The 13,732-nt window shown below is 43.6% G+C and overlaps 1 protein-coding gene across 5 annotated transcripts; it reads left to right on the forward strand.

Annotated features, from left to right (window-relative positions):
* Window positions 1–597: 597 nt before the first annotated feature.
* LOC109906040 (high affinity cGMP-specific 3',5'-cyclic phosphodiesterase 9A-like) lies at window positions 598–13,452 on the forward strand. 5 transcript variants are annotated; one of them, XM_020503693.2, is made up of 19 exons: window positions 5,758–6,412; window positions 6,741–6,811; window positions 7,151–7,228; window positions 7,430–7,473; window positions 7,710–7,764; window positions 7,896–7,966; window positions 8,087–8,192; window positions 8,364–8,448; window positions 8,568–8,642; window positions 8,920–9,006; window positions 9,149–9,253; window positions 9,426–9,508; window positions 9,852–10,008; window positions 10,251–10,364; window positions 11,004–11,108; window positions 11,366–11,494; window positions 11,906–12,001; window positions 12,209–12,289; window positions 13,242–13,452. In XM_020503693.2, the coding sequence occupies exons 3-18, from the start codon at window positions 7,164–7,166 to the stop codon at window positions 12,257–12,259; spliced, it is 1,428 nt and encodes a 475-aa protein (XP_020359282.1). In that variant the 5' UTR covers window positions 5,758–6,412; window positions 6,741–6,811; window positions 7,151–7,163; the 3' UTR covers window positions 12,260–12,289; window positions 13,242–13,452. The 5 variants fall into 5 exon arrangements, with proteins under 5 accessions (XP_031646289.1, XP_020359282.1, XP_031646288.1 ...); XM_031790428.1 differs by having other exon boundaries at window positions 8,105–8,192; XM_031790429.1 differs by lacking the exons at window positions 5,758–6,412; window positions 12,209–12,289 and adding an exon at window positions 598–669 and having other exon boundaries at window positions 8,105–8,192.
* Window positions 13,453–13,732: the final 280 nt, after the last annotated feature.

Genomic DNA, 13,732 nt, shown 5'->3' on the forward strand with positions numbered 1-13,732 from the left:
TATCATAGTCAGAATAGTGATAATAATGTCATATGTGTTGATGGAGGTAGATGGAAATTATGAGATGAAAGCAATTGATTGGTCATATTTGATCAGTGATTTTAGTGTGCAGTTGAAAATTATAATGCAAAGCTGCTTTATAAGTGAAAAAATGTTGATGATGCTTTGATTGTTTTCTGGATTACAGATGAATTGAGATAGTAAAATCAGCATATGTAATGATTCATCATTTTCAAGTCTCAGTTCCAATGAAGTTGTTTATTGCAGTATTTCAATAGTGGCTCCCGTGTTGCAGTCATAGCATCTCTCTGTGTTTCCCAGGGCTTTGACCCTGGCCATATTAGGCTCCTCTGCAGGAGGACGGGGGCTCCAAACCTTCCTCCTGCTGGATTGGTGAGAGAGAGAGAGAGAGAGAGAGAGAGAGAGAGAGAGAGAGAGAGAGAGAGAGAGAGAGAGAGAGAGAGAGAGAGAGGGAGAGAGAGAGAGAGAGAGAGAGGGAGAGAGAGAGAGAGAGAGAGAGAGAGAGAGAGAGAGAGAGAGAGAGAGAGAGAGAGAGAGAGAGAGAGAGAGAGAGAGAGAGAGAAACATAGAAGAATCAGCATGGGTTCCAGCTCCTCTTCCTATGCCCCAAAAACCATCTATCTGGACGTGGATGGTAAGGTTCAGAAGGTGGGTCCTACTCTATGAGATTTATATTGTCTCTCTTTTCCCCATTCCCTTTTCTGATAATTTTTTTGTCCATACTAATCTCCCTGGATAAAGTGGGTCCACCTTTTGGTGTTATGTATTTTTTAATTATTGAATTCTATATGATATTATCCGCATCAGTTGAGTTAACAGATAGCGCCATCAGCTATTTTCTCTACCGTAGCTAGTCAGCATACTTTAAATGAAATAGGGAACACCAAGAATTCATCTCTTATTACCTATCCATGAGTTCCATCCATTTTCTTTAGCAAATATCCTAGTTGACCAAAATTTACCAAAGAGTAATCATGCTCTTCTCTTCGGTGTAAGAGGAGATGTCCTCTGAGCTAAGTCAGTGGGAGAGCTGGGGTCACTCTGTGGGGACTCCCGTATGAGAGTTAGACACTTATCATAGACAGCATCCAAATGATCTTGTTTGATTACATCTCTTCAATCATTGAGGTCCCTGGCTGCAATGAGGGAGTCAACCAATAGACAGACAGATGGTGAAATGATGTCATTTTTCTGGTAATGGTAGGCTACAGGTAGGGTACAGTATGATTTGACTACTGTATGAATCAGGGCATCAAACCAAAAGCTTACCAAAGTCATATATCTCTACAGGTGGCTAATGATATTGACAGAATGCATATTCCTTATGGCTCCACGGTTTTTGTCGGTTACCACACACCTAATCACGTGCACCAGTCATTCTGTGCCCCTTGCTGCCTATATGCTCTATTTTATTTCTATATTCGTGGTGAATACATTGTAAATACTCCTCAGTCATGTGAGAGGCCTCTGAAATAGCTGTGTTTTCAAGTTGTGGTAAAAATAGACCAAGAGGTGGTGTGACGGTGTGGTACACAGGTGTTTGTGGCAGACTTTAAACGAACACAGACAGTGCCACCTGTTGCAAGCATGTTCTATGCCTCAATTGTTTTCTACTCCCCCCTGAGTCTGAGGAGACAGTTCCTGTGTGGCTCAGTTTGTTTTATTTTCCCTTTATTTAACTAAGCACTAAACTAAGAACGTGATACTCGTGAGGCTAGAAACATCCCCAGCCTACCCAGTATGTTCTTGTTATCGCAGCTCCGGGGCCATTGCACCGTAAGCATGTAATGCAGATAGACAACAATATAGGCTTCTGTGTCTCATATTTGCTCTCATCATATAAGCTACACCATCGTGGTGTGAGGGTCGCCACCGACTCAGAAGGTTGAGCGATCTCGCTCTCTGAGGTCGTTGTGAGCAAGGTTTAATCAGGTCAACACACGCAGGGCCGCAGGGCCCGATGTTATTCCGGGGCACGTTCTCAGAGCATGCGCATAACAGCTGGCAGGCATATTCACTGTAATTTTCAACCTCTCCTTGTCCCAGTCTGTAATCCCCAAATGTTTTAAGTTGACCATCATCATTACTGTTCCCAAGAACTCCAAGGCTTCCTGCCACAATGACTACCGCCCTGTAAGCATTCACGTCTGTAATCATGAAGTGCTTTTAGAGGCTGGATATGGCACACATCAACTCCATCATCCCAGACACCCTAGACCAACTCCAATTTGCATACCGCCGCAACAGAACCATAGACGACACAATCTCTATTGCACTCCACACTGCCCTCACCCACCTAGATGCGTAAGAGGAATACCAGTGTGAGAATGCTGTTCATTGATGTTACGAACCCCTTTGGCCCTGCAGTCTAGAGGGGGATGGAAACGAGGCCGGTAACATATCTCACGCAAATCATAACAGTGAAAAGGAACAGTGGGAACTAAAACAACAGACAACCTAAACCTACCGTCAAACACTTAAGGTTTATTTTAAACACACGGTAATGGGGGGGGGGGGGGGGGGGGGGGGACTGAGCTGGACCAGTCGAAAGATATAATAAATATCCAAAAACCCCTAAGCTACTTGTCTTGGTAACCCTTTTCCCACCAACAAACAAACAGTCATACACCATAGCAATACATACTCACAGGATTGTATTTATTTATTTATCCTTTATTTTACCAGGCAAGTTGACTGAGAACACGTTCTCATTTGCAGCAATGACCTGGGGAATAGTTACAGGGGAGAGGAGGGGGATGAATGAGACAATTGTAAACTGGGGATTATTAGGTGACCATAATGGTTTGAGGGCCAGATTGGGCATTTAGCCAGGACACCGGGTTTAACACACCTACTCTTATGACAAGTGCCATGGGATCTTTAATGACCTCAGAGAGTCAAGACACCCGTTTAACGTCCCAGCTGAAAGACGGCACCCTACACAGGGCACTGTCATATTTTTTAGACCAGAGGAAAGAGTGCCTCCTACTGGCCCTCCAACACCACTTCCAGCAGCACCTGGTCTGCCATCCAGGGACTGACCAGGACCAACTCTGCGTAGCTTCAGAAGCAAGCCAGCAGTGGTATGCAGGGCAGTATGCTGCTGGCTAAGGATAATGGACAAAGTGAGATGTAGGCACCAAAACAAAAGAAAGATAGCTCCATCCATAGAGAGAGGGAGGGAGAGAGAGAGAGAGAGAGAGAGAGAGAGAGAGTTTGGGAAAACAACTGACTGAGTTATTAAACCAAGGGAAAGGGGATGTGATTGGGTAAGGGAAAAGGAGCAGGTGTGTCTTCAGTGGCGACTGATTGGTGACTGATTAGTGACACCTGTGACTAGGGCAGAAGGAGAGAAAACAAATACACACACAGGATACTTGTATCCGTAACAATTGACTACAGCTCAGCGTTCAACACCATTGTCCCCTACAAGCTCGTCACCAAGCTTAGGACCCTGGGAGTGCACACCTCCCTCTGCAACTGAATCCTGGACTTCCTGACGGGCCGACCCCAGGTGGTGAGGCTATACAACATCACCTACACCACGCTGACCTTCAACACGAGGGCCCCACAGGGGTGTGTGCTTAGTCCCCTCCTGTACTCCCTGTTCAACCACAACTGCATTGCCACACACAACTCCAACACCATCATTTGCTGACGATGCGACGGTGGTAGGCCTGATCACCGGTGACGATGAGACAGCCTACAGAAAGAAGTAGGGCTATGACCTGGCAGTGTGGGGCCGGAACAACAACCACTCCCTCCACATCAGTAAGGCCAAGGAGCTGATGGTGGACTACAGGATACGGGGGGACGGGGACGTGGACCATCCACATCGATGGGGCTGCAGTGGAGCGGGTGGAGAGTTCCTCTCTGTGCAAATCACGAAGAATCTAAAATGGTATGGGCCCTCAAATCCTCAAAAAGTCCTACGGCTGTAGTAATGAGTGCATCTTGACTGGTTGCTTCACTGTTTGGTATGGTAAATGTACTGTCCCCTACAGAGGGTGGTGCGGACAGCCCAGTATATCATTTGGAGCGAGCTCCCTGCCATCCAAGACCTGGAATGAAAGGAAGGCCCGGAAAATGGTTAAAGACTACAACCACGTTTTTTTAAACAACTAATTGACTGATGTCGGTTAAATTATTTGAATTCCATTTCATTCAACATTTTTTTTGGTGAGCTCGATGCTCACATTGCACATTGGGCTAAAGTTTCTCTAGAGATACTATACCAGTCAGAAGTTTGGACACACCTTCTCATTTCAGGGTTTTTCTTTATTTGTACTATTTTCTACATTGTAGAATAATAGTGAAGACATCAAAACTATGAAATAACACATATGGAATCATGTAGTAACCAAAAAGTGTTAAATCAAAATATATTCAAAGAAGCCACACTTTGCCTTGATGACAGCAATGCTGAGCACTTGTTGGCTGCTTTTCCTTCACTCTGCGGTCCAACTCATCCCAAACCATCTCAATTTGGTTGAGGTCGGGTGATTGTGGAGGCCAGGTCATCTGATGCAGCACTCCATCACTCTCCTTCTTGGTCAAATAGCCCTTACGCAGCCTGGAGGTGTGTTGGGTCATTGTCCTGTTGAAAAACAATTGATAGTCCCACTAAACACAAACCAGATGGGATGGCTTATCGCTGCAGAATACTGTGGTGGCCATGCTGGTTAAGCGTGCCTTGAATTCTAAATAAATCACAGACAGTGTCACCAGCAAAGCACCCCCTCGGCATCATACCTCCTCCTACCTGCTTCACTTTGGGAACCACACATGCGGAGATCATCTGTTCACCTATTCTCACAATAGGTGAGAATTCTCACAAAGACACGGCGGTTGGAACCAATTTAGACTCATCAGACCAAAGGACAGATTTCCACCGGTCTGATGTCCATTGCTCACGTTTCTTGGCCCAAGCAAGTCTTTCCTTCTTATTGGTGTCCTTATTGGTTTCTTTGCAGCAATTCAACCATGAAAGCCTGATTCTCACAGTCAACTCTGAACAGTTGATGTTGAGATGTGTTACCTGAACTCTGTGAAGCATTTATTTGGGCTGCAATTTCTGAGGCTGTAAAGTCTAATGAATTTATCCTTTGCAGCAGAGGTAACTCTGGGTCTTCCTTTCCTGTGGCGGTCCTCATGAGAGCCAATTTCATCACAGCGCTTGATGGCTTTTGCCAGTGCACTTGAAGAAACTTTCAAAGTTATTGAAATGTTCCGTATTGACTGACCCTCATGTCTTAAAGTAATGATGGATTGTCATTTCTCTTTGCTTATTTGAGCTGTTCTTGCCATAATATGGACTTTGTCATTTACCAAATAGGTATATCTTCTGTACACCACCCCTACCTTGTCACAACACAACTGATTGGCTCAAACGCATTAAAAAAGAAAGAAATTCTACAAATGAACTTTTAACAAGGCACACTTGTTAATTGAAATGCATTACAAGAAGCTGGTTGAGAGAATTCCAAGAGTGTGCAACGCTGTCATCTAGGCAAAGGGTGGCTACTTTGAAGAATCTCAAATATAAAATATATTTTGATTTGTTTAACACTTTTTTATTTACTACATGATTCCATATGTGTTATTTCATAGTTTTGATGTCTTCACTATTATTCTACAATGTAGAAAATAGTACAAATAAAGAAAAACCCTTGAATGAGTAGGTGTGTCCAAACTTCAGATCATATGACCAAACAGTGCTATCACAATGTTGCATTTGGCAGCATTTCAAACAGCAACTGCTTCTCCAATGGATATGTCCTCCAATTTCTTTGGCCCATTGAACCTTGAATGCATTCAGGAATAAAAAGTGTCAATGCCCTCTTCATATTTTATCCACTTAGCACAAGTGACTCTACCAGATTTTGTTACGTTTGAACACTGACTTGCCTATTTCATCAAGTCTGCTTGGATTTTGGATACATAGAGCCAGGCACTTAGTAAACTCAGTATACTTGTGATTACACAAACCCCTGTTGTTATGGTGGCATAGAGTTTTTCAAGTAGAAACCTGAATGTGACACATGTACATTCAAGGCCTCGAGAGTTTGAGGGATTGTCTACTACATCTGCTTGTGCAAAAGGTCTTCAAGTTGTTGGAGTCTAGCCAACATGGCCAGCTTTGATACACTTTATTTGACAATTCATTTCAGACAGACACAATATAAAACGAATATGTGTGCCATCAGTATACCACCACACAACTGACATTGTTTATGAAATGTATAATCTGTTTTGGCATTTCTGTGTATATTGCTGTGATTTACAGAGAACGATACAAACTCTCTCACTGGGTTGATGACGCAAGGATTTGTTGCTAGTATGCTGTTAGAGTGTCCTATTATCTACGAGATTGGGTTGGTCCCTGACAAGGGTAGGCTCCACTGTGTTTAGTTCACACACATCTTCAACTGCATGCCTTTGTGATTTAGTCCTTAACATCTTAACTCTCAACATACAGGGCTCACTTGAAAAATGGATGTGCATCTTAGTGTGACTTTCCTGTTTAAATAAAGGATAAATATATATTTTTTAAATACAATTGTTTTCTTCCCCACTCTTTCCACTTTGGACACTGCAGACTTTAAATATTTGTTTTACATAACAGACTTCGGTCTCACAGAGAGCTGACTGTTTTAGGTGGCTTGAGATGCGTACAGAGACACGAACGACTCTCACCATGCGTCTGCCTTTTTTTCCAGGTGGCTTTCAGTCGTCACTGCAGCCCATGTGACATCAAGGAGCTTCTTTGTTCCTCGTCCAACATCCCCAGGTCAGTGACATTTCTCCTTCTCTCGTCTCTCCCACCACTCCCTCACAGTCCCACATCAGTCTAAAGCACGCATTACACACAACGCCTTTGTTTCAAGTTCACTACAAATGTATCGACTCACTATCCTGACAGAGCTTTATGAATGATAAGTCAGCTACAAGTAAACACCAAACGACAAGCTCATTAGCGTGCCTTTTAGAGAATGCTGACAAGAAATGTAGGTTGAAACCCTATAGAGTGCACTACTTTTGTGCCCTGGTCAAAAGTAGTGCAGTTTGTGAATAGGGTGCTATTTGGAACACACCCTTGTTATTTATTCTTGTTGCTCCCCGTCCATAGGAATACTGCTATCATGATGGTGGATCCCGAAGGGGCCCTGGTGTCCATAGACCCTACTATGCCTACCAACTCTCCCAAGTAACATGTCACCTTTACCCTAATCACCAAATCTCAATGATACAGTATATTTTATTGATCTCGGTCATAGAAAATAATTCCTGACCGTTGTTCATCCAAAGAATGCCTAGCATTTGTACTATGTGTAAAAAATAATTTTCAAACGTGATGTAGATAATGACTTGGTGAATGATGTTGGAATGTCACTGACATGTTTTTCAGCTCCTTGTACAAAGTCATTTCTTTGTCCACCGGTCAGCTTGGAGGTGAAGTGCCAACACGATATTTCAAATTCAGAAACACTTTTTAAACATTGACCTTTTAGTCCTTAATAATTCGATCTTACTCACATAGCGCACATAAAGTGATCACAGCAAAAACTTTAAAACTATGTAAAAAAAACAACATTAAAACAGATCTGGGTACTAAACATTTCTTCATGTTTCACAGGTAACATTTTGATCACTCGAGCGATTTGTTTCTCGTTTGTTTGCGCCCACAGAGAAAGAAGACATGTTTCAAAACCTGTTATCTCAGGTGGCGGAGCAGTTCAGCAGGTAATTGGCTGTGTTTATGTTCCACTGCAGACAGAAGCACTCCGCTTTCGTCTTTTCTCTTTGCGCAGAAACACTTCCATGACACCAGATGCTTTTCAAACAAACCCCTTTCACTTTCTTTTTTTTTGCAGGGCTTTCCGAATCAACGAGCTGAAAACTGAGGTGACCAACAGACTGGCAATGTTGGAGAAAAGAGTGGAGTGTATGTGCGAGGGTTTTTTCACCGAACTTTCGATGTGTGTGTTCTCTCTTTGTGTGTGTGTGTGTGTGTGTGTTGTTGTTGTTTCACTGTCCCTGAATTCACTGTTTCATGTACTAACAGTCCTGTTGAACGTTCCAGTGGAGGGACTGAAGGTTGTGGAGATTGAGAAGTGCAAAAATGACCTAAAGAAACTACGAGATGAGATGACATCCAGAGGAGGAGGGAGGTACGGTGACCTTTGACATCAATGACACTTACCAAGCCATGCTCCAGATTTCTTAGGATATTCTATAGTAAGACTTTTACGATGGTTTTAAAATGTTGTTGCGATTTAGAGGAATCACACAGCTAGCAGATCGATGACACAAATATGATGTATTTGCTCGCATCTCGTCAGAGTCGGGAACTGTCCCTGCAAGTACAACTTCTCAGACGACGGGAAGAAGCTTAATCCCAGACGTGACGTCCCAAGTTATCCAAAGGTACGGAATTAGGGGATTCCAGTAATATACAGTAGGCTAAACATATCCAAAAGATATTCATCACTTTGACATCCTTGAATCCTAGAACTGACACTGTGGCTTCTCGCTCATTTCTACAGTACACCTTATCCCAGGAGACCATTGAAGCACTGAAGAAGCCAACATTCGATGTCTGGCATTGGGAACACAATGAGGTTAGTTCTCTTGAGATTCAGGTCTAATATCTATCATATTTCCAATCAGGCATATATAATCACATTTTTTGTAGTAAAACATTTTGAAGTATTTTCTCGAATTCTGAACTTAAAGGAATAATTACACACTCAAAAACTATCTTTTGGTATTTTGTTAATTAGTCCAATCCCAAAAATGTTTTGCATGTCAGCAACCAAGTTAAAGATAGAGCACTTGTTGCGCCTTATGATGGTGCGTGTAATATTATTTTAACCGTGTCTTTGGTCGGTGGTTTAGATGCTGAGCTGCTTAGAGTACATGTACCATGACCTGGGACTGGTGAAGGAATTCAACATGAACCCCATCACTCTCAAACGCTGGCTGGTAAAAGTACAACTGTATAAAAGCAATTACCTCAATGTGCAAGTGGATATGCAACTGATATGGAACAACAACTTCAAAGAAGAGGACCAACGAGTATTGATGACTATTTGGCTAGTTTGATTGACAGCTTTCTTTCTCACAGCTGGGCATTCAGGAGAACTATCGCAGCAACCCGTTCCACAACTTCCGCCACTGCTTCTGTGTCAGTCAGATGATGTATGGCATGATTAACCTGTGTAACCTGCCGGTAAGAAACGACTGTACTAATACAATATAATACATACCATTTACCAGACACACATGGTCTATAACTAGGGTCCAGAGTTTTCTCCTGGTCAGGTCAGGATGTCAGGAAAATCTCCTGTCACCTTGTACAAGAGATTTATAGGAGACTAACATGTGCTGTGTGTGTTCCTCAGGAGAAGATGACTCTGACGGACATGGGCATTCTCATGACAGCTGCAGTGTGCCACGACCTGGACCACCCCGGCTACAACAACACGTAGGTGCCCAAAGGTTCCTACTCTGCGCCTCAGTTCCCCCTGCTCTACAGCCTTCACTAGATCTCTGAATAGATGTTGATGATAGACACAATACTGACATCGTCATTCACAAAGAGATGTTCTGGAACTTCTTCATTGATGTTATTACATTGTGGAAATGGTCCAATCTATACTTCCAGGTTTGATGTAAATTTAGAAGTTCCTTCCTAACCATGTGACATGACCAGGGTAAAACTCTGGGCCCAGTGATTATAGGCTTCCCTGGCCAGGTCATGTTGTCAAGGAACACTCCTGGTCTTAGGCATAAATCAAACTGTCACAGAGGTGTATTTTGCTCGTCAGGTACCAGATCAACGCTCGCACAGAGCTGGCCGTGCGTTACAACGATATATCTCCCCTGGAGAACCATCACTGCGCCGTGGCCTTCCAGATCCTATCGCTGCCCGAGTGCAACATATTCGCCAACGTCGAATTGGAGGCCTACAAGCAGATCAGACAGGTAGGTGGTGTCCTAGGCTAATGCACAGTGATTCTTCTGCATCCCAATTTGCACCCTATTACCTGCATGTGCACCACTATTGACAGAGGCAGTGCACTATATTGGGAATGGGGTCCCATTTGGGTTGCTGCCTTTGTCTTTTTTTGCATTTCCTTCTCTCCAACTAACCACGAGATGTTTTGAGTTGGCCTAAGGCAGGAGGAGGGTTTCATCATTTGTGATGATTCCATCTCCCTTTACAGGCCATCATTACACTGATCTTGGCCACAGACATGGCCCGGCATGGAGAGATATTAGACTCCTTCAAACATAAAGTGGACAGCTTTGACTTCACCAACGAGGAGCATGTGACATGCGTACGTATCGTACATCACATGGCATCAACTGTCTGTGTATACTGTATATCAAGAGGTGCCAAATAGGCAAAGCTTTGTTCAGGTATAGCCTCTGCACTTCAGCAAACAACAGAAAGCAGGAGGGGTGCTCAGTAACAAAGACAGGGATGGAAAAATAGGGCATACTCAAGAAAGACTTTGAATAGTGGACTGGTGATATCATGTGACTGTAATGGAGTTAAGAATGTACTGTAAGCTCACTCCACCGCTATCTTGAAATGCCACTGACGGAGCTGTCAAATTAGATATTTTTTGATAGCTCAAACGGTTGGTACGTTGTCAAGGCAGGCGTTCACGTGTGTCTGCGAGCAGAGGATCGCTGGTTCAAGCCCAATATGGGGACAGGGACAGCGGGGAAAGCAAAACTGTTTGCAGCACACTGACGTCGGTCTCATGACGTCAGTCCTGTCCATCCAATAGGATAAAGCCAGAGGGTTCTAAGACAAAGTGCCTGCGTTGATCTTAAGCGCTCCGAAGCCTTTTACCACAAGTGGACCTTTCCTGAAAAGTCAAACTAGCTAGCCAATGCTAAAAACGATGCTTGTGTTGACATAACGGACGGTGAAAAGGTATATTTGTGCCTTGTCCGTATGTGTGCAGCTGAAGATGGTTCTGATCAAATGCTGCGACATCTCCAATGAGGTCCGGCCTACCGAGGTGGCCGAACCCTGGGTGGACTGTCTGCTGGAGGAGTACTTCATGCAGGTGACCTCGATCGAGTCTAATCATGTCTAACAATAAAGTCCCCCCAAAAAATGAGTCTAGTAATGTGTTGATTGGAACTATGGGGTGAAAACAGGCTCAGCTGTCACTCTTGAAGTTGCGCATGCTTTTTTTAGAAGGGTAAAAATCAGTTCCCCTTGAGCCGTCTTGGCCTTCATCGGGATGAGTCTATTAATTAGAATGATGTCATGAAAGAGCGGAGTGACATGTGCAAACCCTCCTGTCTCGGGAATGGACAGAGTGACAGGGAGAAGACTGAAGGGCTGCCGGTGGCTCCGTTTATGGACAGAGACAAAGTGACCAAGCCCACTGCCCAGATCGGATTCATCAAGTTTGTCCTCATCCCAATGTTTGAGACAGTCATGAAGGTAGGCGTGTATGTTTGAGCTACAAAGCAATGTGACCATATTTAAAATATATTTATATTTAACTAGGCAAGACAGTTAAGAACAAATTCTTATTTACAATGACAGCCTAAGAACAGTGTGTTAACTAACTTGTTCAGGAGCAGAACGACAGATTTTTACTTCGTCAGCTCGGGGATTCAATCTAGCAACCTTTCGGGTTACTGGCCCAACGCTCTAACCACTGTAAATTGCCGCCCCAATATTAGCTTGACATAGTGTGCAAGTATGTGTGTGTTGGTGTTTGTGCACACAAGCGTGTGTTTCCGTTTGTACACGTCTCTTGTGTTTCATGACCTCTTGAAAACAATGCCAGTGGATAATTCCAGACTGTCCTGAATACCTACCCACAATCCTCCCCTGTGTGTGTTGCAGCTCTTCCCCCAGATTGAGGAGATCATGGTGCAGCCTCTGAGAGACTCTAGAGACCACTATGAGGAGCTGAAGCAGATCGATGACGCCATGACAGAGGTAGGACATCTGTTCTCACTTAATATTACACTGTCCTTAGTAAACCAAATTCCAATTCCCACTTTTCCTAGTTGAAAAACATTGGAGAGAATTGGAATTTCTTATTACTCACAATCATCCAGGGTGTTTGTGTCGGGGGAGGGGTGGGATTTACGCGTCTGTGTCCAACCACTTTCTAACATAAAGATGTGTCTTTTGTTCAATGAGGCACAGAAGAAAAAAACTGAAAATATGTCATTAGGAGGGAAGAAGAAGTAAGCTTTGCTGCTGCGAGCACAGTGGTACTGTGTAAGTAACTGACTCTGATTGGCCTGTAGTGTTAGTCCTGAGTGCCCCCTCTCTCTTCTGCCTCTCTCCAGTCTGCCAACAACAACCCTGCTGCAAGCCAGTGAGCCAGCTATAATAGGAGCAAAAGGCTTTTTACTACGACCGCACAATATTTTCATCACTCTGAATTTGCTTTCGAAAAAAGAACTGAATTAACAAAAAAGAAACAGCTGAACTCTACCGCATTACAAATGTAGGTTTTCACAACAACAACAAAAACTGACTTGAGTATTTGGAACCACCAGCAAGATGAGGCTCTTCCATTGAAGATGAGGTTTATAGTTGAAGTATTCTGTTCTATAGTATTCCCCTCCAATTTGCACCAATCAGTCCTGGCCCTTGGGAGGGGGGGCACTCACCTCAACACCAAAAACGAAGCGGGTCTATTACATAGACCTGCAGCCAAGTGGCAAAGGCAAAGTGGTGAAAACGTTGCGCTGTCTTAACGTCATCAATGTGGGTCGTTGGATTCTTCACAACCTCATTGATAACGTTCTGACGACCGACTAGTGTCTTCCCCGTCTATGAATTGACTGTTTTTCTCTCCCTTTGTTGTGTGTGGTATTGCAAGTTCATAGTGTGCAGGATTTTCCACAGTGAAGAGCATTGTGATGGATATGGATACCGACGGAGCCAAGTCACAATCAAGAATGCTTTTTCCTTGTTTGTGTATGTGTGTGTGTGCCTATGTGTTTGTGTGCATGAGGGTGTGTGTGTGTGTGTGTGTGTGTGTGTGTGTGTGTGTGTGTGTGTGTGTGTGTGTGTGTGTGTGTGTGTGTGTGTGTGTGTGTGTGTGTGTGTGTGTGTGTTTGTGTGCGTGAGGGTGTTTGTGTGTGCATGTGTGTGTGCCACTTAATCCGAATCCTCTCTGGAGAATCCCGTCTGATATCCTGAAGTGCTTTTTTCATTTTAGGGCTCCGGCTCTCGTTTTATGATCCAAAAATTCAAAAAGGTCATGGGTCGTCCTGATCTGCGTCTTTGAAGATGGAGGGTGAAAAGACTTGTCTTCTACACACTGAACCAACCTCAGACTACATGAAACCTCCTGGTTGATCACCACTGTTTTGTTATGAACATTACAGAAGGACAATGGTCTCCAAGGTGGCATAGCAGTTCAGACGTCTTTTGTCCTCGTCTTGTCGTGTCCTGTATATATATATATATTTACAACTTTTTCACATACATTTTATTTTTATTTTCCATCAACTCATCTTCAAAACACTCTCCTGCAACCCGCCTCACCAACGTATATTTATAAAAAAGTATTATTTACCTCAGATCTGTAATCCTCCAAGAAGCTAGCCAGAAACTCCAAGAAGCTAGCCTGAAACTAGCCAGAAGCTAATCCAGAAGCTAGTTCAGAAGCTAGTTAGCTCCTTTACTGGCAAATCGTTTTGTGGTCAT

This window comes from Oncorhynchus kisutch, linkage group LG15 (assembly GCF_002021735.2).
Source record: "Oncorhynchus kisutch isolate 150728-3 linkage group LG15, Okis_V2, whole genome shotgun sequence".
In the NCBI taxonomy this organism is placed as follows: domain Eukaryota; kingdom Metazoa; phylum Chordata; class Actinopteri; order Salmoniformes; family Salmonidae; genus Oncorhynchus; species Oncorhynchus kisutch.

Coding starts and splice junctions, on each gene's coding strand:
- LOC109906040 (XM_031790429.1), top strand. CDS start 601: ATGGGTTCCAGCTCCTCTTCCTATGCCCCAAAAACCATCTATCTGGAC. Junction 7,474..7,709: donor GTCCACCGGTCAGCTTGGAG/GTGAAGTGCCAA, acceptor TTGCGCCCACAG/AGAAAGAAGACATGTTTCAA. Junction 11,109..11,365: donor TGGAGGAGTACTTCATGCAG/GTGACCTCGATC, acceptor GGGAATGGACAG/AGTGACAGGGAGAAGACTGA.